The 27,668-nt window shown below is 40.9% G+C and overlaps 1 protein-coding gene across 3 annotated transcripts; it reads left to right on the top strand.

The window, feature by feature from the left end:
* The first annotated feature begins 239 nt into the window (after window positions 1–239).
* LOC143335032 (neuroplastin-like) lies at window positions 240–27,490 on the top strand. 3 transcript variants are annotated; one of them, XM_076754254.1, is made up of 9 exons: window positions 244–897; window positions 11,777–12,124; window positions 16,632–16,806; window positions 17,834–17,928; window positions 21,022–21,155; window positions 21,344–21,617; window positions 26,073–26,094; window positions 26,210–26,283; window positions 26,376–27,490. In XM_076754254.1, the coding sequence occupies exons 1-8, from the start codon at window positions 822–824 to the stop codon at window positions 26,268–26,270; spliced, it is 1,185 nt and encodes a 394-aa protein (XP_076610369.1). In that variant the 5' UTR covers window positions 244–821; the 3' UTR covers window positions 26,271–26,283; window positions 26,376–27,490. The 3 variants fall into 3 exon arrangements, with proteins under 3 accessions (XP_076610283.1, XP_076610369.1, XP_076610458.1); XM_076754168.1 differs by lacking the exon at window positions 26,073–26,094 and having other exon boundaries at window positions 240–897; XM_076754343.1 differs by lacking the exon at window positions 11,777–12,124 and having other exon boundaries at window positions 269–897.
* The last annotated feature ends 178 nt before the right edge of the window (window positions 27,491–27,668 follow it).

Below are 27,668 nucleotides of genomic sequence, written 5' to 3'. Positions count from 1 at the left end.
TACATTAATATTGCAAGAGCTGTTGAGAGCGAGGGAATCATATGAGCCGGGCTCTGCCTGCAGCCAGCGACACTCAGAGCAGAACAACATCCTGCAAACAGCAGATGATGAAAATGAGCACCTGTCACCTTGTAAAAAAAAAATAAAACGGAAGCGACAAGGAAACGAAGACTGACGAGGCACATAGTAACTGCCTGAGCTCACAAACATCAATTTCATACGCGCGCGCGCGCGCGCGTGTGTATGTGTCCACGGTCGTGAGCGCATAGGGCACGCGCAGCTCGTCGTTGCTGCTGTTGGTGTCCTACCAGCATCTGTCCCTCTTTTTGGACCAGACTGATGTTTCGGCTACATCACTTCCTGTCGGGAATCGTTTGTGCGCTACTTTCATTTTAATCACCGAGCCGTGACCGTGAGAGCGCAAATGCGCATCGCTCTGCGCATCTTTGAGTCTTCAGAACCACACTGTGGACAATCTCCCTGACATCCAAAGACCTCTCCTCCGCAATCTGACGAGGCTTCTTCACCGCCTATGGCCGCACATCGGCATCCGTGAGCCGCTGGCCTCGTCCCGGACCTTTCACTCACCGCTGTCCTCGAAAGGTCTTTGAATCAAGGGAGACGTCTGCAAACATTTTGATTCAATCATCCTCGGCTAGCTGTTTGTTTTTGTTTTTGTTTTTGTTTTTTTCTTTCTTTTTTTTTTTTTTTAAGAACCCGGTGCTATGCTGGGCCCATCTCTCTAGATCTTGTGATAAATACACGATCTCTCCTCCCACATTCGTCCGACCGAGACCCTGCTCTCTCATCGAGCCCCGACAATGCATCCTCACGCAGCGATGCTGGCGGTGGTCCTTCTGGGGAACTTGATGCTGCCTTTCACCTCGGCGCAAAACGGTAAGAAAGCAGATGTGACCATGGCACGATTGTAAACAGCGCACTGAGGGAAAGTGACTTGACTTGTGTGAAGACGCCCGAGCGAGATGTTCCTGCGTGGATTCTGAGAATGACTGCGTTAAGGCTACTACTATAGTTTCACGCATCTCGACAACAAGGCCAGAGTGAGACGCCAACTAATCTGAACCCATAGCTGACCACATGATTTAACCTTTAGGGAACCCACAAACTAAGAAAACAGGAAGAAAACTGACATTTTTGCGAGGTTGTCAGTCAGCTGTGCAGTGCAGGTGTGTCTGTGGGGGAAATTGCCACTTTACATGAATACGCTGTCTAATCTCTGAGGTGTGTACCTTCATTGAACTAGTTCAGAATATTTACACATAGAAGTAGCCTATGGGTAGCCTCAGGCTGCAGTTTGTTAACAGGGGCTGGGTAACAGAGCGTGTCAAGCAAGACTAACTTGCTCTGGATGCTGATCTAGTGACATATTATGAACACCAAACAGACTAAAGGCTCGTCCACTGTGTGCTGAGTGCTGTAAATACAAGGCCCTTCTGTATCACAGTTGCTGGCCCTGTGCATCTATTTGACAAAACTACTCCACTATTATACCACATTTCCTGTCATGCCAGCTTGACTGGACCATTCTTTTTTGCCCTACTGACTCAGTCTGCAGTTATTGCAAAACTAAATGCACAAGTAACATCCTTATTTCCTTTTTTGATGACCACTTTTGGCATGTTTGAGTGCCAGATGTTTCTTTTTTTTTTTTTTTTTTTTTTCCAATTTTTCAAAGGAAAGGAATAAGGGATTTGGTTGTCAGGGATTCATGTGACTTTCATTGCAGAAGTTCAGTGTGCATTAATCATAATAAGACTGACATGATTTGGTTTAAGTAAATGTCAGTAAGATGCTGTTGGGTGTTCCAGGCTGTCCTCTGATACAGCATGTCCTGACTTCAAATTCTGTTGAATCACATCAGCCAGAGGGCCACACAAATCAGCAGCTATTCATACAATGCAAGTGGAATCTTTTGAGTCTTTATTTTTCAATTTTTCAAATAACCTCAATAAGTCCCTCAAGCAACTCTGACTTGACTGTGAAGATGTTGGTGCTTTAATCACTGCCTGTATTCATATCACTTAAGAAGCTTCTGTGCCCACATGTCAAGGGCCCTGTGTTGACGAATCAATATCCCTGACATGATCTAATCTCCTTTTCCGATTTACTCTGCATACTTATAATTTTAATGCTTAATGTCCACCTCGGCCTTTCTGTGGGATAATCAGACACCCACTGAGCAAGACTTAATAAGACACGTGTTTTGATGGTGGAATGAGGAGGTTGCATAAAACGTCACTCCAGCACCTTTTAAGGATTTATTTTTGAAATGGAAAAATGTTCAAGATTAAGTCTAAATATTGAAAGAAGTAGAATATATGAAACAGTTTGCACTGTTTTCATGTTACATTATGTTGAAGTAAAACACAATATTCAGAAATGAAAGAAGTACAATAAGCAAAATTTAGGTCATTTTACAACAAAGTACGGAAGCAATCAACGTCTTCAGCTTGTAAGGAGGCAAACAACTAAAATACCACAACCAAAAATACCAGTTATGTAACAAAATATTATCCCCTGAATTCCTTTCTTTCTTCTTTCTTAATTTCTCAAAGGCACTTTAAGTATGAGTATGCACACCGACGTGTTCTCTGATCTTGCAATCTGGAAAATCAAATACCCAATAAGCCCTCCATTGTGTGATAAAGTTCGAGCTAAGGCATTCCAAGCACTTCCTGTGGTCTTTGCCCAGTGTCAGTGCCCACTGAATGAGGACTGGTTCACACACAGACACATAGAGCCAGGGGTCAGTGGGAGACAGACTGGTGCTGCAGTCACTAAATGTGTCTGTGCTTTGTCTGTTTTGTGCACAAATCCTTACTTCATAGGAAATCTACAGAGACCCGACAGTCATTGCAGGTTTGATCCCGCCTCTAATAAGCCACAGTTAGTGCTAAACACTGTTGGTGATATTCAGATGTTTGCTCACATCGCATGCATCCAAAAGCCATTTCAATTCTCTCTCTCACAGTTCAGATTAAGGGTAATCGGTGCATGGCTTCTTATGCAATCCTAGATTTTCCTGTGATATTACAGAGTTCAAGCAGTGGCGTGGGGAGAATAATAATTATAAGTGCTTGAGAAGTAATCACTGAATCCGAGAAGCAGTGGGAATTCATGCCATCGTTTCTTCCTGTTCAGGGAAAAGTAGGCCTACTATAGGTGGCTTGTTTCTGCGACAGATATTTGGAGGACTGTAAATAGCATCCGTCCATTCTGCCTCGTTTCTATTTTTACCATCGAGACACAGCACTGAGAACTGTGGCTTTAAGGTCCTTTTGTGAAAGTGAATTCATTAACTCTTAATGGACGGCCTCCTTGTGCACAGCTGCACAGTCTTCTAAAGACTCGCTAGGTGGCTGTGAACTATTTAAGCTGAGAGATGATGTGATCTTGATGCAAAGACAGGCTGTTATGAAGGTGGCTGGGGCTGACCTGAGGAAGTGCATTAATGTCTTACATAATTTCCCCCTACGAAGCATGTTGCCTGCTCTCCTGCTGCCAATGTTGTTGTTGTATTATCCCTGCCTGTGTAAATCTAAAAATGCAGACCATGTCAAGACAACCTTTATCTGGCATAATTACTGCCATTTCATTAAGGTTAGGTTAGTGGTTGCTTAAGGCTGAGCACAACCAAAGCAAAGATAGGTTCTTGTTAAGGTTACACAATTTAAGTATAAGACATGATGTAGAGGACATGTATTGCAGTATGTGCAGCAATAACGATATGCTGTTTTTTTTGTGAATGTGTGGCCCTTTAAATCTGTTCTTATGTCACTTCTGTATTACCATTAACAGAGGCCAACACTGCATTTTAAGTGACATACCATTCAATCAGTAGACCTCTGTGATGTAGCAGCTTGTCCATTATCACATTTCTGTCCAGGCTCTGGACAAAGGTACATTCGTGAGTCTGGAAAATATGCTGTAGGACTCAAGCCAGCACTTACACTGAGTCATGCTTGCCCACTGTGAAATCTGATATGGGCTGCACTGATTAGGAGCAGCATCACACAGTACAAAACACACTGCAGGTATATACTGATGCACAACTGTACGGTGAGCAATGGTTTCTCCTTTTTAAAGTGATATATCTGCGGAGGGTTTTTGCTGAGCATGCATGCCGTTTTTTTTTTTTTTTTTAGCACCAACCTGCTTCACATTCATACAGTTATACACATTCACAGCTGGAAGTTCCTCAATTTAGCCGCAGCCCTGGCTGTTGTACCAGAACAGGTTAAGAGTGCGGCACGAGAGCAGCTCAGAAACAGGATACTCAAAGAGGATACTCTCATTTATACCTGGCCTGATTTGTCCCAGCGGCCTGAGTATTTTAACCAGTGACCCAGCAGACACAAGGCTGCTTTTCTCACTTAGAAGCTCATGCCAGCTGATATTCAGAAGACCAGAGTAAGCTGACAAATAATAATACTTTGAAGCATGTGGGAGGTTGGGGAATCGAATTTGTCACCCCTGCAGAAAACAGTGAGTAGTGGAAGAGACTCTCCTCGAGGTGTGGTTCTGCTATTTTTAGAATTATTCTTATTGCGATGATGAGTATCACTGTCCCTGTGATGCATCTTTCTCCATGCTTCTCTGGTTTTACATCAAATAATTTGAAGTCCCTTGTTTTGACCTCTGAAAGAGAAATAGGAAGTGCTCTCTGGTTGTGATTAGAGGATGGGATTAGAGCATTTCTACCCAGCACAGAGGTTATTGGGATTTAAATCTCATTAAACTGTTGCCTCTCCTCTGTGATCTGAATGACAGACTCAAGTATTACCAGTAAAATGGAAACGGTCGGCCCAACGCCTCCTTTTTCTGGAAATTCAGCTTTGCAAAGAATGTCAGTAGGTTGCTCCATTGCGGTTACGTCAAATTAGGTATTATCAGTGATGTGATAAAGTCAGTGAGGAAAACTATAACCTCTCTGTCATCAGAGCGTTTGGGGCTATACATCATCACAGCCTCTGACACAAATTTAGCTGCACGCTACATATCACATTCACAAAGTGTATTTCAAGGGTATTGGAAGTTCTTACATGAATACTGATGATTGGCAAATAAGCTTTTTTTTTAATTAAGTTGTAAACAAGATGAATTTTCCCTGTATGCTAATACAAATATTGATAGAACTATATTTGTTCTGTTTGTAGGGGCAGAAAATGGCATTCTAGGACCTACACTTAACCAGAAAGTACCACTACTACTACCATTTAGCAAAGACCTCCTCGCCATGCATACATTGATTTACATTCATTGTAGCATATATGAATATTGACTTGCAGAGACTTGGAACTTGGCTGACACGTGTAATTCATCATCGGAAACATTTAGAACAATATATGTATTTATTCATTTCTATGCAAAGTGAGTTTGGCAATTTGTTGGTGATCAGTATATCTTTCAGCAGCTAGACGGCATTTTAATGTAAGTGTCTACCACACTCAGTGTACAGAGGTATCGTCTGGCTTCTGGGTGTGATTTTCCAGATACAGAGTTTGTGAATGTCATGCTTTTTCAACTGTCGAAAAAGAAAAACTATAAAAGGAGTATAGAAATAGGAAGGACTATGGAGGTTATGCTCTATGTCAAACTAGTTTCAGAGGGCTGATTTTTAAATGCTTCACTAAACACAATAACATATCTGTAAGGCCGGATCAATATTGTGACACAATATCAAGATATTGTGTCTGATCTAGGCACCCATAGTATGCTCACACAGGTGTTCCCACTTCTGCCTAACGTGACCTTTTCTCTGGATTGTGTGGGCGTGTGCAGACTTTGACTGACAGCTCCCTCCCTTGTCTTATGATTTTGTGTCACCTGTTCGGACCGGGCAAGTTACACCTTTGTGATTCTTTGAGGTATTTGGAGATTGGTGACCTCAGCACACTCAAAGGATAGCTGTGCCCAACTCAAACCTGAGTAAGGTCCAAATCAGCTAGAATAAATGAAAGCATCTGTGTGGATATGGGAGGCTTTTATATTTAACCAAGATCAGCAAGCCAAGGGGTTCCAAGATTGCATTCTGGCCAATGTGTTCTGCCTCTTTTGCTCTCCAAACACACTGTTTACCTATACTCAACCAAAGCCTGCTCAAACATGATTGGTCAATACCAGTCAGATTACAAATGGAAATCAGAACCCTTCAGTTACCAAAATCTTGTCCCTTGCCTACATTCATATGCCGATAGCGATTACCAAACCGTGAGTGAAGGATGTTGAAATATAAACTACTGTCACAACTGTGATCTATAGTGTCGTACAAGCGACCTGTCAAGGCACATATATCTGTCACAGTACTATGCAGGTGCAACAAAGATGCCACCGCAAATTCAAACACACAAGCACACACACTGCCGAGCACAAAACCAGTTCAGTGGCCCCTGGGGGGTTTCCTACTCTCTGCATTCACTGTCTGTGTTGTGGGATGCGGATGGGGATCCAGGTTGTATGAAGGCAGCTGACTCACTCTCAGGCTGCATGGTGGTGGTGTGTGGCTTGCTGTCAGTCCTCAGGGGAGCTCTCTTCTCTACCTACATCAGCGGAGTATGGAGGCTGTAATGACCGTGACTTCCATGCAGTCTTAGACAGAGCTTGTCACAGAAAACTGCAGGTTATTTTGCGATACTGTTGTGCACATGTCATATTGGAATAAAGCGGGCTAAAGCATGTAAAGCAAGACATGGCACTGTGAGGGACTTCCATTATTTTGTGTTGACTATTTCTGTTAAACGTTTGACCTCCTTGGTTTGATTACATACATGCTACCATAGCAATTACACCTCTGCATGCATTCAATTGTAGATGGATGCGTAAAGACAATATAACATGTAATATTACAATATAGAACATGAGCAGCCAGTGGGAAGGATTAGCTAAAAGAGATGTGCCCCATGCTAGCTCTGCAAGCATTAGCCACCTTTAGCAGCTTTAGAAAATGGCAGCCAATTTAATGTTGGGAGTATACACGTGAAGGACCAAGCTAACCAGTTTTCAGAGGTACCTTTAAAGCCTGCAGAGAGCAAATATTTGATGCTCACATGTTAGAATTTAGGTGGAGTAAACAGTGAAAGGAGGCCTGAGCTGCATGTCTGCAAGCTCTACAGAGCTTTAAGGTGATCACTTAGCAAAACTTTGATGAAGAGTTCATCTACATGTCTTAAGCTGTTCAAACTGATTAGTTATTTAGCTCTTAAAATCAACTGTTTTGATTAGAGATTAGTTGTTCAAGTAATTCACCAAGCAAAAGTGCAAGAGAAATAAAAATATCAATCTCAAGACATCATCTTAGGCATTTTTTACAGTTTACTGGCATTTTTGGATTAAACAATATATTGACAAATTGAAAAATAATCATCTAATTAATCAGTAAATATGACTTATTGGCTGCTGCAGCCCTTAAAGTCTTTTACTGTGCTCACTATGCATGAAAATACAACATACAATAGTAAAAGTCTGCTAGCACGAGATGATGGCATGCATAAAGATGAACATTTCTCCTCTGTCACCTCTGAGATCTGTCCATCATCCATCGCTCCTCTCTTTGTCACTTCTTGTCTCCTAGCATGCCTTTGACATGAATGAGTACCGGCTGGCTGCTTTGTGTTTTGTTCATAGACTGTATAAAGGACATAGAAGTAGCCTCTGGGTCTGGAAAGAGAAGCCAATGTGGAAGTGCCTCAAACCTGCATTATCTCTAATGGCCAGCAGGAGGCAACTCCTGTGGTTGCAAATAGAAGAATGTAAGCTTATGAGAAAAGGATCCGACTTCCTCTGATGAGTTTATGGTCTCAAACGCTACTTTCAAGTCTTCTTCAATACAGCAAGATGTTCAGTTTTCTATATAGTATATGTCAGAAAGGATTAGCAAATGATCACATTCTGATTAAAAGATGTTTTACAGTGTCCCAACTTTTTTGGAATTAGGCTTGTGAATAGCCGTGAACTTGTTTCTGGGTGTTGTCCGCGTTTTCACCATAAAACTTTGACCCTTCACTGTGTGTCATATTAGTGAGATCCACCCTGGTGTCCAAATAATATTTGGACAGACATGGTCAGTTCTGCCCCCACCCCCCCAAAAAAAACAAGATGGCAATGGCCAAAATACCAAATGCTGTTTCAAAACAGCAGCCCACAGACCAATGGGTGATATCACTTCTTTTTACAGTCTATGGTTTTGTTTTCTCTCCCAGCAGACGCTCCATGTTTAAACAACACAAAAATCAGTCTGCTCATCGGCCAAGTGTTGTCTGTGGTTTGTTCTGTGTGTATATCTCCACAGAACCTCCCTGAGCCTCAATTTAAATGAAGTCATCTGTTCCTTTTTCTGCTTTAATTATCCATCACCTTGGAGAGCATTCATTACTTTTTTAAAGCAGATACTATATTGTGATTAAAAGCACTTGTGCATGACTGACAATAGTTATCTGTGTCATGTGCCAAGCCAACTTACTGTCATTCCCACAGTCATGGTAGAGGATGCCATAGTAAATGTTCTGTCAAACTGAAATATTGCTGTTACAGTGTAGGCGGTTAGGCTTGGATTCACCCTCTGGGATTATGTGGTGAGCTTGATGGGCCCAGATGTTTCCAGAGAAAAGAAACAAATGCTAATTACTCTGCGTATCTCCAGGCATCGCACATAGAAACACAAGTTGTAAGCACCAGATATCCTCAGACACATCGCCTTGTAGGAAGGCTGCATTTTTCACATTTTTTCACATTTTTTTGGCCAAATTCTCCTCACAACTTCTCTTTGCTTTCATCTAATGTATTTTCATGTGGCTGTGAGTCACAAACTGGTGTTGGGCAACAGACTTGTTACCATGGTACTAACTAAAATCTATTTATTGTTAAGTATGCGAAATATTTTGGCTGTACTTTGACAGCCAGTTTGAGTCCAGTGCACAGAGAATAATGCTCCCAAGCTTTCCGCACACCATGCAATATAGTGCTACGGACAAAGGGTACCATAAAGCATGTAAACCCTGTGAACTCTATTTATTCTCACCTGGCAGTTAAACTTTCGATGCAGTTATTCAAATGAAACATAACTGGCTTCGTTGGGGGAGTGAGCTGACTAGCTGTAGTTGTTTACACTCCTTCCTCAGGCTTCCACAGGCTTATCTGTTCATGTGCTTATGATACATTACTCTGAGCAGGGCAGACAGATCTGGGAGGGCCTGTAAGCTGTTGTATTTAGACACAACACAGTCTAACACTCAAAGAGACCACAGGCTCTTTGTTCCCATTTCCTCTACGACAATTCAGGGCAGAGTTAAGGCAGTGTGTTTTGTTTTTTTTTTTTCCTTCTGATTTATTTAAGCACATGTGCTTTACAGCTGACAGGCTGCAGGGGCGGCAGAGAATAGTGTCTGTGGTCCAGGTGATTTGTCATTTGATGGGGTTCATTAAGGCTGGCAGTGTATTGTTGGACTAACTACTGATGTGAAACAGGGTCATGAATCAGGCAGACACAGCATGGTACACTCACAGTGGTGGTAATAATGCTTATGGATCATGTTTCATTATGAATTCCTCAGCATTTCAGCTTCAAATGTGCTTCCTATTCCACCTGGCAGTAAGGTAGTTAGAAAAAATGGGGGTAGTTTTTCAGCTCCCTAAGATTAAATGCCAGTGGCGAGCCGTATTCTGGATATGGGTGCATATGCAGGTTCCTCATGTCACGTAAATGAATGTTGCTTTAAAAGCATGAATCAACTGTGATTCCAAAGTGTCAGCCATTTAGTGTTTATGGAGGAACTGGTTGACCCATCTTATTCCACTGTGACCACATGTGAATTTTGAAAACCTGCTCTTAAAGTCCAGCTTATCCAAAATGGGAGCTGTCTGACCTAATTTCTGTCTTTACCAGCACGAGCTGATATGGATGAAGAGATTAGGTTTACACATACATACATACAGTTACATCTATTTGTGTCGATAGACCATGACAGTTGGTATCAGTTTTTAAATGCATTAAATACATATTTCTATAATGCAACATAAAATGCAGACTTTTAAAATGGACTTTTCAGTCAATATGTTTGAAACATGCCTAGTCATATCACCTAGTAGAATTACAGGGTGACGGTGGTGCAAGAAGGCCATGGGTTTGTATGTGTGTCTGCACGGGTTTCCTCCAGGATCTCCGGTTTCCTCCCACAGTCCAATGACATGCAGGTTATGTGAACCGTTGTCTCGAAATCGCCCGTAGGTGTGAATATGAGTGTGAATGTGTTTGTCCGTCTGTATGTGTTAGCCTTGTGACAGACTGGCGACGTGTCCAGGGCGTACCCTGCCTCTTAACCCATGTGTGCTGGGACAGGCTCCAGTGTCCTGTGATCCTGAACAGGATAAGCGGGTTTAGAAAACGGATTGATGGATTATAGGAAATTGGTGTAGTATATAAAAAAAATAATAGGAAAGTCATAAAGCTTATATGTATACAGTCCGGTACTGAGCAGTATTGAAGGATTTGTAAGTATAGTCATTGCTAAAAACAAAAAACAAACAAACAAACAAAAAAAAACGTGACATATGGACACATTATATCATTTTCAGAGCCAAACATGGATTACCTGCTCCTTTACCTAAGGCTCAACTTTTGAGATTCTATTGATGGCTTATTCTTCTCAACTTTCTAACATCTTTGGTGGAGGCAACAACCTGATACTTGCACGAATGACAACACCAACTGTACTCAGGAATCCAAACGATTGTCCCTTTTCATTCAGCAGGGTAAATGTCCAGTGTGCAGAATTTAGTGGCATCTAACAGTGAGGATGCAGATTGCTCCTCTCCTCACTCTCCCCTACAGTGGCTGCTACAAACGGCCCATTCTGAGCTACCGTAGAAACATAGCGGACCCTGTGGAAGAAGACCCACTTCATCTGTAGATATGAAGAGCTCATTCTAAGCAAACAATGTTAAAGTACACTAATGAAATCATACTCACGAATATCATATTCTGCCAATAGATTCATCTAAACCGTACACACTGGACCTTTAAATAACTCTTGAGTGACATTCATCCTTCTGACAGATTGGTGTGACACTTCAGCTCAAGTGGAACATTTCCAAGCCAGTGATTTTGATGAATCACACGATTTTTCTTTTCCAGGTCTGACAAATATATGGTTCAAATGTATGAAATTTTCTTGTCAATGGAGTCAAGCAGGAGTGGTGCCGCTGATTGCTGCGTCACAGTGAGTCGCTTGTGCGATTGTTCACCTACTTCACACAGCTCTCTGGTAGACGAATCTTTAAGGAGACAGATTAAACTCGGTGAGAATGTACAAATAGCTCTCCCCTTTAACATATATTGAGTTTTTTTGGGACATTTTAAGGTAAGGTTTGCTTCCCATGTACTGCATTTGATTTACTGCAACTAACTGTTTGCATCTCATCTGTACAAGGTTAAGTGTGAGACAGAAACAGACACGACTTGCTGGCATGGACTTGGGACTGTTGACTGTGACTGTCTAACAGCCGAATGGCCTTAGTGGGCCAGGGATCCCTGACGTTGAACAGACTGGATTAAGACGATCATTAACCTTTTTTTCACCTATCAATGATTTGAGGCTTGCTTCTTTTTCATTTGGCTTTAATCATCCTCTCTTTTGTTTGTATGTACTCTGATCCTCTTTAATTTCCTTCTCCATCCCTTGGCCTTTCCACACTTTCCTACTGCTCTAACCCTCTTCTACCCTTTCCTTCCCTGCCATCCCGATACACTTCTCCTCTCCAGCTGGGTTTGTGAAGTCGCCCATGTCTGAGACTAAGCTTACGGGGGACACCTTTGAGCTGTACTGCGACGTGGTCGGTAACCCCACTCCGGAGATCCAGTGGTGGTATGCTGAGATCAACCGAGCTGACTCCTTCAAGCAGCTGTGGGACGGAGCCCGCAAGCGTCGGGTATCCATCAACACAGCCTACGGCACCAATGGGGTCAGTGTGCTCGGCATCACGCGCCTCACGCTGGAGGACTCTGGGACCTATGAGTGTCGAGCCAGCAACGACCCCAGGCGCAATGACCTCCGACAAAACCCCGCCATCACCTGGATCCGCGCCCAGGCCACCATTTCGGTGCTACAGAGTGAGTGGTCTATGTCCTAGATGGTGAACGAACTGCTAACCCCCTGTCCCAACCACTCCAACCCGTAGAAAAACCTCTCGAGCCCACCCTCACCACAGCGGCCACTGGCCAGGCAGAAACAAAACAAACACCAGTTATGTTCTGTATTCATTTGCATTTTTTAAGTTACTTTTCCCGAGTGTTAATGGAAATCATTTATGCCAGTGGTTGCATTTTGTGTTTTGTTTCTTAATTTGATTAGATAAATATTTACATTCTTTCCTAGTGCACTCGGTAAACTCCCTGTCTCTTCTGAAATTCCCTCGAGCATCTTGTAAATGACCACAAACCCAGGAACTTTACCCAGTCTCTATCTACATTTCCCTCTTTCCTCCCGCACCAAACTTTTGTTCTAACTGCCTCATGTGTGCTTTTACAATATTCTAATCATTATCTTTTTCTCTGTATCCTAATTTCACCCATTTCCTATTCCTGGATTTATTTGTGATACTTATTCCCTTAACGTTATGTTGTGTATCTTGCGTTGCGTGGATTGTTTTATTTACTTCAAAGCCCTGCCTGCTAAATGCAGCGGAAACCTAGTGGTGCTTTGAAGTAATGGTGCTTTTGATATGGCTGTCTCACTCTGGGCACAGTGTAAATGGGACTGTAAGAAGACACAAGGAGGGATCCGATAAGGTGTAAAAGAGTGATTCCTGCTGTCAACTCTTTCCTGATAAAAGCAAACATTTTCTACTTTCAAATTTCAGTGTGGTAATCCAATAAAGGATAAGACCACGTGTTGGCCACGAGTGTCTCATTTCTCATTCAGATGAGACAAGAGATTTCACTCCTACAGAACAGTCTCTCTGGACTTGCCTGTGCTCTGCGTAACCTTGTGCCTTCTCAGCCATTAAGTGTGTGAGTGTGAATCAGTAATGACATTATATCCTTTAACCCTCTGCTCCGTGCGCACAAACATTCAAACAAACTGAATTTCAACTGGACCCTTCGAATCTGTGCATGCTTCAGTGCTCTGCCCACTGGAGCACAGGGAGATGTGGAATGTTGTTAGTCATAGTGAAGCTCTCTGAGGAGCTTAGAGGAGCTTGATCCTTGCTGGCTCTTCTGATTGGACTGACAAATTTTGATTTCTGCGTGAGCACGATGTGATTAGGTGTAGGGCCGATGCAATTTGAACGATTATAAGAAGTGCAAAGGACTGTTTCCTACTTTCCTACCGCAACGTGCAAGTCCTCACTAAATATATTCTGTCATTACTGAGGAGTAAATGTTCTTCGCATATACATGTAAAAGTTATTACATGTATATAACAGGCTATAAATAATAGCCCATTGATATGAATGTATAGTTTGTAGCTGGGGAAACATGCTGAAGTCTTGTTTTGGCCTTTTGCTTAATTTAGCTTGTGAATGTGAATCGCTCGAAATCACTATACCCCGAATCAGTCTATTTATATCGCAATATATTCCCATTAACATTTGGATTTTTAAGTAGATGCTTTTTTAATGACAAATCCCACCCCCCCATGCATGCATGGATAAAACCTACTGGAGGTATATCTTTTCATCGTGTACTTTCTACATGTTCTTAAAGTGATATTCTGCTCAAATCTTTTGAATATGAAACTCTCCAAAACATTTGTTTGCTTTTTTAAAAGAGTAGTTTGACAGTTTGGGAAACATGCTTATTAGCTTTGCTTTGTTTTTTTAACCCACTCTCATTTCTATATGGTAAATATGAAGCCATGGCTAGCAGCTAGTTAGCTTGTATTAGCATAACAACTGGAAACAGGTAGAAACAGCTAGTCTGGCTCTGTCCAAGGGTGAACACCGCCACGTATAAAGTTATTTAATTAACATGCTATATGTTAAAAGTATAGTTAAAGTGTAAAAAGGACATGTTGTGGTTTTACAGACAATTTCTTGGCTGAGAGCAGGGACCTCCTGAAGCCAGGCTAGCTGTTTTGCCCTTGTTTACACTCTTTATGCTAAACTAAGATGCTAAGCTGCAGGCTGTAGCTTCATATTCAGTGTACAGATATGAGAAATGCATTGATCTACTCATTTAACTGCCAGCAAGAAAGCAAATAAGCATATTTTCCAAAATGCTGCACAATTTTTCAACAAACAGCAGCGGCCGTGCTCAACTTGGATTCATCTTGATTAAAAGTGGTTCCAATGGTTTCAAAAACATCTGTATAAACTTCCCCAACCACTCCTGCATCTTTGTGGATTGTACAAAAAAAATGGCTAAATACATAAATGCTTCTGTTATGCACTTCTGGAGTTTCCATGAAAGTAGTTTATTTAGCTGTATTTTGCTCAAATGGCTGTCTGGAATGTAACTAAACATACAAAAGAGACAGCAGAGAAGTGGAGCATGTTGCAGGAGCGGTTTGCAAGATTTCTGTGGATGATTTTCTAGTTTTTCCAGCATGGAAAAACTTTTCACCTTTGGAGTTCACCGTGGCCCACATGAATTCAAGCTGAGCACAGCTGGTATCTCAGTGAAAAAGTAAACTTCAAATCTTTTTCAGACACTTTTCAAGCCTCCTTGGGGTGAGTGTTTCATACTCAAATACATACTCATAGATTTTGTGTATAGTATCACAAACGTATAGCATAGATCTCAGTAGATTTTAACTACACTGCACACATTTGTGAGACTTTGCAAACTCACGTATCATTATACGTCATCGTAATGGTATGTGAAGTTGTACTGATTGTATTGCAAATTAACTTAAATGTGTGTTCTAAATTAGACACAAGAATGTACTGAAAATTGCATATCCTTATTAAGAATGAGTGGTTCAAACCATTTAGCTCAACCACGTGCTCAGGAGGCCCACTACTCTCTCTGTGCTTGCACAGACACTCGGACATCTGGCAGTGCACTTTTGTAATGCAATATGCTACAGTATCATGAATTGAGGCCTGCTTCGCCGTTTTCAATGATCTAATGCTCCCCCAAATGTAGACCTTGCCAAGTTGGTTACTATGTCTGACCTATTTAGTTGAACTGATTTAGTACATCTTGGCAAAATGTAACAGAATGCAGCTCTACTTGATATCAACTCAAAACTGGTACTTAAATAACTACCAGATGATGTAAAGCATATACAGCATATTTGTGCTCATAATGAAATAATGTTAAAAAGTAACACCCCCTCATGTAACATCTGTCAGGTAATTGGATACAATATCAATCTAAATGCAGTACTGTATTCGAGTACCAGCAAGAGGAAAGGGGAGATCAGGCTTCACTACATCTTGATCCGTTTAGAGCAACATTCTATATTTGGTTCCATTCTGATACGGCGATACATTATCGAGCTGATTTTAAGCTGTGACAAGGTGTCCTACAAACAACCTTCTGGTTAAACTGCCTGTGGACCACTGTGCCGTGTTTGCTAAATGTTAATTTATGTACCTCATGTTGTGTGTGTGTGTGTGTGTGTGTGTGTATGCATGTCTCCGAGATACTATTAATAGTACATGTGGTTCTGCTTGGTGGGGGAGAGAGAGATGTCGGGGGGGAGGGGAGAGAAATCCCCTTAGCTATTGAGTTGTATACAGAATTGTGAGAAGAAGGTTCCATGAATGCTAATAGAAGTCACTTGCCAGTCTCAGTGTCCCTCCTCTCCCCTCCCTTCCCTTTTGCTTTCCTAGTGGCCTTGTAGCAGCAGCCAGTAGTAGGATTATGATGCTTCTCATCTCTGCTCCTCCCCTCGGGGGCTCCATCGTTGCTATGGTTGGCCCGCCCTGGAGGAGGGAGGTGGGTGGGTGGTGGGCGGGGGCAGGGCAGAGGAGGCTTCACTACTCAAGGCAGAGCAAAGGGCGCTTTGCTCTCAGATGACACCTCCTGCTTCCCTGAACGTCCTTGAGAAATGAACCCTGATACTGTTTAGCAACCAGTGTGTTTAGCAATGTAGAGGGTGAAGTAATTTAGGAGCAGTTATGTAAAGTGTCACAAGACACGTCACAAGTGGAAATCTTCAGCCAAGATCTCCAAATACATGGCTGTTTTTAAACTTCTACATTCTGATGATATTTAAATATAAGTTTGCAAAGGTTGGGTCATCTTTGGGAGCCCGTTCAGTTTCCTCTGTTACAATGACACATTAAAATCAGTTACCAGCTGCAGTATATCTTCTATCTGTCGATATCCTCCAGGAGACTGTGCGACTGTAAGAGTACTCAGAAAAATCATTAATTATTGCATTGCTATGACAGGACATAGGTATTTAAGGGCATCAATCCATCCAAAAATGACGACTTTTTAATTCTAAAGATAAATGGTTGATACAAGGCATTCCAGCTTTCATGTGCTAACTATGTCTTTGTTTATTTGTTGTGTGCACTTTTGTCTTCACTTCATAGACATCCTCCCACACAGATCGTATAAAAACAGCATACAGCCTACAGCTACTGCACCATGGGAGGAAGCATTAAAACAGCTTTGAGCCCCAGTTCTGTGATAAGGTTTGACTGTCTCTGTCTTCCAGAACCAAAGATCAATGCTTCTGATCAGATCATCCTGTTAGCGGACAGCACTAGCAAACCAGTTACCCTGCAGTGTAACCTCACCACTGCTCAAACTCCCCACAAGGAGAGCTTCTGGATGAAGAATGGACAGGAGATCGTCAATACGCGGACAGAGCAGAGGAACACAGTATACAGGTGAGAAACAGCCTCCCCTCTACGTACTAAGTAGGACATATTTTGGGAGAGAGGACGGTGCGGACAGTGAGAGCTCCCAGCAATGGAACGTGAATGAGAATTCATCTCCAAATTATTTAAATGTTTCATTTAAAATGGGGTGCAGGGAAAGAAAAACGCTGCGTTAATCTTGACGAGCAGGAAATGAATATATTGTAAATAGGTCAGACCACAGACCATAGTGGTGCAGACATTTTCCATTCTACAATGAGTCCTCAATTTGCTATAGACATGGGAGGGGAGCAGATTGTACGTCCAGCCATCCTCAAGCTTCAAGTTACGAAAGCAATCAATAAACAATGCACCAAAATGAAAAAGTCTATCAGTTGTAGCTTTTTATGCTGTCAGCAATCAGCAATATACAGAAATATCCAGAAATTATGCAGACCTTGTTAAGAACACTGCTGAATTTGGCACCCTATTCATTTTGAGTATCTCCAAACCACCACTGATTGAGATCAGTACTTAGGTAACTTCTGGCTCTCTCGCCCATTTGATTTTCAAAAAACAATACATTATTTCTGCCTTAATCCAAATATTGAACTACACCTATGCATCTCACTGGAAAAAGAAAGAAAAACAAAACCGTCATAGCCTAAAGTATCAACTAGTTGTTAGTTCCTGCTGTCACACAGTATAACCATTGGAGCACAAAGCTACTGTCGCCCCCGTAGACATACCACAGACTCTCCCTAGCCACAAGATGAGACCAATTGGTCACTTCCTTGTCACATTACATCAGTGATACTCTGAAGATTACAGCTAAAATGCCCGTGGTGCCCATCCCTGCTGCTGTTCCGCAATATAACAGCATAAAGCCAACATTTTGTCTCCCAGGGCCTTGTAGGCCCCTCAAGCTTTCACTGTTGTAGTCCAAACTAATTACTAGAGTTAATCTGAAATTAGTTGACTTTATTGTCTTGACTACATGCAGTGAAAGTTACTGGTAAACTAAAGTTGTGGAATAAGTGTGTTTTGTGTCTTGCAGAATCATTAAACCACGGGCTGATGATTCTGGGGAATACATGTGTGTTTACACATTTTACATGGCACCAAATGCAAATGCAACAATTGAAGTAAAAGGTAAGATCCCTCTGTGACATATTAACAATGAACCTTTGTTACATGAATGACCCAAATATCACTACTTCCTTTAAAAAAAGTCTTGTCTTCCACCATGGTGTATCAAAATCTGAAAAAGCCCTGATATAAATTTGAGGTTTTACCAGGTGGTCTGTGGTTTTCTACTGAGACATGCAGAGATAAAGGTGTCCTAGAAAAGTTAACCACCCAAAGCTGTGTGAAGTCCTTGTTGACAAAGAGGTCTGAATTCGTCCAGTGCAGTGGTGATGACGGGGGAGTCCGGAGGCTGTTGTCACTCTTGGCTTTTCACTGAGACAACACTCTAGCAAAGTGGACAGGCACTGCACATGCTCACCAAAACATGCAAACACAAAGCCCTCTTGAAGCCATCCATAACAGTAGCGATGCCCCTTTAAAAACAGAATCAAAATGATGATTTACGGTTTGTTGTTTCATAGAAATAATAGCGGTTTAAGGAGAGAAAGTTAACGAGAACAGAATGTAACAAAAGAACTACTGTGTTGGTTTCATTCAAGCTAACAGCGAAGCCATCAACTTGAATAAGGAATCTTCTCTGAGAAAGGGCAAGTGGAACCCTGTTCAAGAGAAGCTTGCCTGTGTGTAGTGCTGAAGCCAATTTGCTGTGGCATGGCTATGGTGCATACTGAGCATGCCCTGCCTCTTATTCCGCGGCTGTCTTAAAGCGCTGCCTGATTGCATAACATGGGTGATGACCGTGTGTGTGCTGCTTTCACTGGATTGCGAGATGATGGGACTCATCGCCATTCAAACTGAAGTGTCTTAGGCATAACTCGACTGCAGGCCTGTGACTGTTGAGGCTTGCTATCTGTCCCCTGAAGAAAGAGTCAGTCTTTTAGCTAAACTGATGATGCATGATTTTGTCCTTTAAAGAGGTTCTGGGTCTAAAAAAATGTTGAAACAACAGAATATTTTGACGTTAAGGGTGGGTACAACTGCTGGATCTAAACAAAACATTTTCTTCAGTTCCTAAATGCTCTTGTGATTTTCTAGAGGTGTTTGAGATCTTTTGTGACCCAGGTAGCAAGCCCACTGTTATGCTAGTCAGCTTTGCACTGCGCTACTGGCAGCAGTTCACTGAGATCCCTCGCCTACAGTGTCCTTGGCACACTCATCCTTGCAGGACTCGGCTCAGAGGCAACAGATGGAGGGTTCTGTGATGTTGTAGGATTAAGGCTCTGAATCCGGTTCCAGCCATCTCTGTGGCAGGAGTGGAGTTTATTGTCTGTGATACTAAGCTCACCACAGATACATATTTGGTGCCTCATATTTCCCAAATTTTAGTAAATGTGAAGCATGCTGAAAATGTTCTAACATGCACACTGATATGTCTATCGACTATACAATTATACACAAATTCTCCATAACGTGTATCTACGTTCTGTCAACATAAAATGCGGAAAGCAGCTGTCGTAGGACCTGATTTAATGGCTCTTCAGCATCTCATGTCATCTTTATCAGCTTTTTTCTATTCTGTCTGACAGCTTTGACCTTGCTCCTCCTCACACGTCCCTCTCACATTCATGTGTCACTTCACCTCTGTCTAGCACACACAGATTAATATTCACAGTAATCGTATGAAATGGAGGTTTCTGCTTGTATTACCGCCACTCTGAGGGCTGTCTCTGTGCTGTCAGTCACTGACATTGTACAGTCAGGATAAGGCACAAATGAGCTTGGCCACTCCCCTGCTCAGGGAGCACGTGTGCACCATAATTAGAGTGGGGTGATGTCACCAAAGAGCTCAGACCCCTCCTGCTCCATTATCCATGCGCAGCTGAAAAATGCTCACTCCAGGCCTCTCCCTTATCCTGCTTAATTGCATGGAAGGAATTATTGTAATTTTGGGGATTAGTGGAAAAGCAGGAGCAGTTATCTTCCTGATGCTGTGCAGAGTTACACGGAGAGTTCACCTTTGGGAAAGACTGTTCTATTGATCAGTTTGACTTGGCATCTGTCGGCAGTGCTTTATGACATATGCCTGAATTGATTACATTCATCACCTTTGTGCTGCATTTTTATTATCAGCTATTCATTAATCAGGGCCAATTCACGCTGTCTTCCTTTTGCTCAAAATCTCTTTTGTTGAATTCACTGTGGAATTGATTTGAATGGGAACATCTGGCTCTCATATCACACAGATCTCCGTCTTCCATGACCTCATTATGAATTGTATTGAAATGCTTTTATCTCTTCCAGAGTGATATTCACCATTGCAGGGGTTTGGTGGTAGGGGCTCACAAAATAACTGCACACCCTAAAAGTCATTTTTATTGAGAGCAGTAGTCAACCCTTACTCCTGGACAAGCCTCTGTTCTACTAGACCCTGTTACACAATGCAGTTTTACAGATACAGATCTATCTGATACGAAAAGTCATACTGGGTTATTTGTCTGTATGTTCCGCTAAACAGGTACCGAAAAACTGGTCTATATTACTGTGAAGCTATTTTGTAAGCATTCAACAACTACAGCCCACATGAGACTGATGTCAGAGACTCATTGGAGCTGTAGTTTTTGAAAGCTAACAAAATAATTAGTGCTACATGTTAAAACTATATTAGCAAGTACAGTCATAGCTACCCACTTAAAATAAAAAATCCCCCTGTATCGTGTTTTAGCTTTTTTATTTTAGAAAGCATGATTTTAAAAAAAACCTATGAAATGAAGAAGAGAGGTAGGAAACAAGATACAGCACATATTCAGTTACCTCTATGTGAGATACAGAATGAGGTTACATGATCATACACATGATGCTTGGAAATATCTTTAAACAGCCTACTATGCTTCGCCTTAACTGCAATTGCTTGAAATTATTAACGTTTCAAAGGAAACTGAGCTGCTTCAGTGAATCAGCTGTGCTGCAGAAACTCTTAATTACACTCCTCTCTCTTACACAGTCATCTGAATTACACATATTATTACCATAGCCAGAACAGCCAATCATGCTTTCCTTATTCATGCCATCTGGTAGGAGTTAAAAGGTTCCTTTGAATGTCTTACCTCTGCCAACACAGCTAATGATCAACTTTATTTATTTATTTCACCTTTCCAGCAAAACCTGATATCACTGGCCACAAGCGAAGTGAAAATAAAAACGAGGGAGAAAATGCAATGCTTTACTGCAAGTCTGTTGGCTACCCACACCCCACCTGGACATGGCGCAAAGTGGATGGAACATCCTACACGGTATATGTACATGCTCTGTACTGTATATGCAGCATACAAATATATACATATAAAAACTGAGAGATACAAACATGGATATATGCATAGGCACGGCACAGTAAAGGGCAGGCTGTATATCTATTCCAAGTGAAGCATTTTACCTTGTTTTCAATGTAATTAACTTTGAGCAAATGATCGTTGTGTTCAAGGACATTGACAACTCCACCGGACGCTTCTTCATCACTAACAGAGACAACTACACAGAGCTCAACATATTAAACCTGGATATAAACACTGATCCTGGAAAATATGAATGCAATGCCACTAACGTGATTGGAAACACAGCTGAGACCACTATACTACGGGTGCGCAGCCACCTTGCACCACTTTGGCCTTTCCTGGGTGTGCTCGCAGAAATTATCATCCTCGTAGTCATCATCGTTGTGTACGAGAAACGCAAGACGCCAGATGACATTATTGATGGTAAGAAAACTTTTTCTCTGTTACTAGCGGTTGACACTGATAAATAAGAAACTATGAAAGTAGATAGCACATTATCTATGTGCAAAGTACGACTACAATTCCAAATCCCTGAGACACTGAGGTTTTTTGTCTGTTCTCAGATCTTACCTACTTCCTGTACATACTGCCCTGAAACTGAGACCAAGAGGTACAGTTTTAGTGATGGTAAATCAGTAAAGCTGTGAACTGTCAGATAAGAAAGGTCTGCTTTGAACTGTCAGATAAGAAATTTCAGCAAGTGCAGAAATGACAAAGTAACTCCCTTTTCCAAAAGGACAGTGCCTTTAAGGTCAAATGTCATCGGCAGAGGAGCGCATCAGAGCTTCAGATACAGAGATGTTTACAGATGCAAGTAAAGTACTGAACCAAAAGGCTGCATCTGCTCTCAGAGGACATCTGTAGTGGCCAACTTGACTATCACAAAGGACTTGCCTCTCGACAAGTGTGGTGAAAGGAGGCAGGATGGACGCTGTCACTCACTATAAGATGCATGCAAATATGATCTTTATACATGCTCATTAGGTGAACAACACAGGGCCCACAGCTAACCCTTCCGAGAGCTGGCTATTTGTGTGCTGTGCTAATGCAACGGTAACAGCAGAATAAGTGTTCAGAAACATGTGGGATTATCAGCCTGTAGCTGTAAAACACATCAGTCCGACTATATAACTTAATTGGTTACTATTTCTTTCCCTTCCCCCTTCTTTCCTAATGGCAACATAATCTTAATGGGTGGTAAGTGAGAGATCCTGCATGGTTTCAGAGACTTTTTTCTTTCTGTCAGTTTGTATGTTTTTATGAGCCAACAGTCCATCCACAAACATGATGATCTTTGCTGAGATATTAACACAGTAATTTGCCTTTAAATTGCCTTTTTAAGCTGATTGAAAATCATTCATTTCCATCAGGTTGAACCCAAAACATCTGATATGTTTCCACAGGTGATAGTCAAATGTCTTGATGACTGATTAAACTGTGTTTATCTCCAAAGAGCCATAATCTTTAGTCATATTGAAAATCAGGATTTTTCACAAGAAAACTTTTTCTGTGTTTCTCCACTGACCCTAATTAAAAATGCATGCCTGTATCAGCATGTGAGCAATCCCAATGTCACAGCCTAACCGAACCATGTGAGAGAAAGAAGTGAAAAACAATTAGAACCCAAACCAGATCAAACCTCCAGGCTTGGGAGGATAAGTCTGTCTACCTTGACTAAATTAACTAAATAATGAGCAAATACAAATTACTGAGGAACAATATTTATTGTTCAATTATACTTTTACATATTCAAATACAAACCAGCAGCATGCAATGACTCAGTTTAACACTTATTATTATAATCATCAAGTGCGGCCTCAGCTTCCAAAACATCCTGTTCGATTTTTCTGACATAAATGGAAAACAAAAAATATTAATATGCTCAAAAGCATTAAATAAAAGTGACAAATAATAAAAAGGAAAGTATAAAAATGGGGAGAGACATGAAAAAAGTCACTGGAACTTTTTAGTTTGCTCAAACTATAATTATGATTAAAAATATTCTATGATCACTCGTGTGTGCGTAGCTTTAACATGCCATGACACTGTGGAGCAAACAGGTCACCGTGCTGCCTGCATGGACCAGCATGATACTCTTATGAACAAAATAAGACATTGTCCAATCTAATGTGGAGAAAGAAACACAATAGTAGGAACATAGGAATGAAAAAAAAAATAGGAATGAACAGGGGAAATAATATACTTTAACTAATTTATGCAACATTTCTTTCAACTCAGAGCAGCTTTGTCTATTATTCCTCCATTAGATCATCTTTTCCTCTTAGCAGAAGAAAAGACCCATGCTTTCGGAGGTAGTTCTAATCACATGACAAGAATGTGACAAGATCTAAATGTCTCGAAAGCCCAAAGGCATTTCCAGTCACCAAAGGTTCTGTCTGATCTCCGCTCATGTGGCTTTCTCCTCTTTTCATTATGGAATACACATGAACACCAAACCACAAGTCGCCCCACTAATATGAATCACTCCAAGTGGGCAACGGTTGTACGCCACACTCTATTACAGACTACACAAATAGTGCCTCAGGGTACATCCTGCTTTTCATTTACTCAAACAAATAAGATTTATTCAGTAAAATGTGTAAGGAATATTAAGTCGATAAAGCTGTTTTAGACTTCAGTGTCTTATGGCGCTCATCAGGTTTCATGCTGCTTTCTCACTAACTCAGCGGACTCACTTTACCCATACTTCATGCAATCACATAGTGGGGGTTAGAGTGACAGACTGAAAATGTTTTAATCATTTTATGCTGTCCAAAACAGTGGGTACGGATGCCTCACCATCCACTTATTAACCATACAAATGCTAAAGATATAAGTTTACAACAGCTGCCAGGACATACTTCTTACAGTTCAAAACATAATTATGAAGCATTATTTAAGGCAGAATTTTGTTAGTTTATCATATAATGTTATTTGTTTGTAGCCTGTTAAAATAGTTAATTGACAATCAGAAAAACACAGACTCCATACTAGAGTATTTGCTCAAAACACATGCATGTATACACAAACTGCACAGCTCAAGTAAGCTCTGTGCTTGTCCTCTAGTTTGGTTTCATCTACCGGAAAAATGAAGCGATTAAGGTGGATTATATTTGCCATGTTTACGCCATTCAAATCAGGAATGAGGACTCCCTGCTCATGATGCACAGCCTTTCTAAAATCTCCTTTTAGCATCCCGTATTCCCGGAGGTTTTGGCCCCTGTCTGCGTGCATTATGAATTCTGGTCTCTTGATGGCTTAGCCGTGTTTGAACACTTTTATACTTCACAGGCAAGGGCTCTGAGGCAGAGGCTGACATTTCTATCCTGTGTTTCAAAACCAGTTGCTAAAATTACAGATTTTGCTGTGTGATGATTTGCTAAATAACAATGCACTGATTGCAATGAGATGAATTTTAAGCTAAAAAACTTACATCCACATCCTGTATTTTTTGATGTTACATAAAAAGCCAGCCCATGATGTCAGACTTGACAGTGACTATTATCAGTGTCCAACTATCAATCTCACACAGTACAAATCTGTTATTTGTTCTGTGCTTGCAAAGCCATTATAGTAAACATAGCTTTTGTGGCGTACACATGAGGTGTGAAAACGGAGGGATATGCCGACAGATGTTCCTCCTCCGAGTGATCACAGAATCATATTTTTTGTCTAACATTATAACTGTCATAATCTGCTCCATATTAATGCCATGGAATGCTGCTAATGCTGCTTATCTCCAACTTATAGCTGCATGGAATATACCTCACTGTGACTGGTTACTTACCTGTTGACACATTTTCATCTGTATGCCAAACACCAATCACCATGTCAGCCCCAAGGTCATGGGTTTTTGAACTAACTTGTCACTCAGTGCAACACGATCCACTATTATGTCTTTATTACTGTTACATTGTAATGTTTGTTGTGTATTCCACTGCTGTATGGCAAGAAAAATAGACTATTTTATATGCTGGTCCCACTGAGAAAATTATTACTTTAAATGTGTATTCTTATTGACCTTATGCAAGTGGAGAGTGAATGAATATAGAGATATTAAGCACTCTGTGCTGCAGGGGATTGATACGACCTCTAAATGTTGAGAGACAGCTTTGTAGAGATTCACGTTTTTTTGCCAAGTCAGTCACGACACCACACACTCATGTGCAAGGCTCTTTCAGAATTACTATGAAATTGCTGAGTGTAATTAAAAGATGGCTTTAAGTGAGCCATCTGTAACCCTCCTACACATATGCTCCGTCTGAAACGAACAGGAACCCCATGAGATTCAGAAGCCATGTGAGGTTAAGTTTACAATCCTGGGCGTGAAAGATGTGGTACATTAAGAGACCATACTAGAGTGTGTGGTTTTCGTTTATTTATTTTTTTTTCCACATTTCAGCCCTTGTACTACAAATGTCACTGCTGACTATTTTACACAAACATACAGTTGTTTTTACTGAATGAGGCTTTACCACGTTCCAGTGAGCCTTTAGCAGCCATCAGTGTCCAAAAACCTTCATTACTGTAAGAAGCTACTAAATTCACACTCCTGTGTTTGCTCACTGTTTTCCCTCTGAGTCTGTTTATCAGACACAAAGCTGTTGTGATGTCAGAGCTTCCCACCAGTGCACGACTCACACCAGTGTTCAAAGCAATCTGTGCTTTCAGCTGCATCATCACACAATACTAATGTTCACTGAAGGATTGGGTAACCTATCTAATAGGTAAACTAATGGCTGCCTGGGGAAACAATGGAAAATTGTGAAAACTGTCAGCAAACTTGAATTGAATGTGCTGAAACATGCTACATTTCTTTATATCTTTATCTCACGTTTGACTTCTGTGTTCTCTTTTTGTTCTCCTCTCGTGCCAAAGATGACGAACCAGCTGGACCAATGTAAGTACACAAATATTCTTATTGCTACACCTAGAATTCACACAGAAATGCAGGGTACTGTGATTTGAATTGCAATTACCTTTAGGTCACTAAATCATAACTGCTCCTTTCCTAGGAAAACAAATTCAACAAACAACCACAAGGACAAAAACATTCGCCAGAGGAATACAAAATAAGCAATTTACTCAAGTAAGACACTGTTGTAGGGGATGGAGGCTAAATATAGAACCCACTGTGAGGATTATCCATAGTCACGCCTTCTCTTGATTTTCTCTTCACAGATGAGATGGCTAAACTGCATTTTTTTGACTACATGAAGCTGTCAGAGGTGGATAGAGCTCCGGGCAGTTTGGGAAAAAAGCATATCTTGTCTCATTTTATGAGAAACAATATCAGCATAACACTGGCAACAAAAAGAACATAATGGCTGTCTTAAGCATGCCTTATTCAGTCTTACATGGAGATTTCAGGATGATGAATAATGACTAAAACCACCACAAAGGTGTACACATTTTCAATGTGCTGTTGGTGTCTCCTTTATTAATTTTATCATATCCTCAAATGAGGTGATCCCTTTTGTATTACATATCATGTACAATGCATGCAAGATAATTACGCAATAGGATACTCAGAATAGACATTTTCTGTTGTTATCCCTCGTGTGGCTTTTTTTGCATCTAAAATGACCTGTTTTTTATGGAGTCATCCTTAAAATTATATATATATGTGTACATATACATATATATATAGTTAGTTTTATTCTTAAAAATTTGTACAGCATATCATGTTCATTTAACTGTTTGATTTTGTGACAAGAAGTCCACTTTTAACAGAACTTTTATTGTGAAGCAAGGGCTTCAAGGACTGGCAGTATTTAAATTTAATTGAGAGTGATTACAGAAAATGACTACTGTGTGTTTAACTATCTAAACAAAAATGATATGTGTATTATTTTATTTTCTTTCCAGAGTAACTTAGGTGTCTTGTATATGTTGAAGTATGAGTGTTCAAATGATAGGAAATCTGTAAAAAAAAAAAATATTTTTTTTATATTTCCCAATTTCATTTAATATTATTTGGATTTTTTATTTTTCTCTCTCTTTAACTGTATAGCATGGCTATAATCCTATGCAATATGTATTCTTAAATAGATATATGGAGGGCAGTTTGTTTTACTCAGTGAAGCTTTAATATTGTGGGATCACTTGGAAGCTGGCATAGCAAAATTCACTGCTGTAGCTGCATGACTCCTGTTTCAATACAATGTATCCATGTGTGTTGCGGTGGAAACGGACCTGCATTATGGTGGGAACAGAGGGACCAGAGTATATAGCCACGATAAAACATATGAGTGAGACCAATATTTTTTTTTCTGAATAAAAAGTTTGAAAATGAATCCAGATTTATTTCGCTTTGGCAAGTTCTTCTTCTAATTACCAAAATTCAATAAAATCTTGGCATCCTCTTTGAACCATATACCATAAGAAATGCGCAACAATGTTTCAAACAACATCGGCAGCACAGCAAGAAACACTCCAACACCAGGCACTGCCTACACACACTGTATAAGGAAA

Source organism: Chaetodon auriga, chromosome 1 (genome assembly GCF_051107435.1).
Source record: "Chaetodon auriga isolate fChaAug3 chromosome 1, fChaAug3.hap1, whole genome shotgun sequence".
Lineage (NCBI taxonomy): Eukaryota > Metazoa > Chordata > Actinopteri > Chaetodontiformes > Chaetodontidae > Chaetodon > Chaetodon auriga.
This window is presented reverse-complemented; position numbering and strand designations above follow the sequence as displayed.

Excerpts from the sequence above, each read along its gene's own strand:
- LOC143335032 (XM_076754168.1), top strand. The coding sequence starts at position 822 with ATGCATCCTCACGCAGCGATGCTGGCGGTGGTCCTTCTGGGGAACTTG. Across the intron at positions 17,929-21,021 it reads TGCAACAATTGAAGTAAAAG|CAAAACCTGATATCACTGGC; the intron begins GTAAGATCCCTC and ends TCACCTTTCCAG. Across the intron at positions 21,618-26,209 it reads GCCAGATGACATTATTGATG|GAAAACAAATTCAACAAACA; the intron begins GTAAGAAAACTT and ends CTCCTTTCCTAG.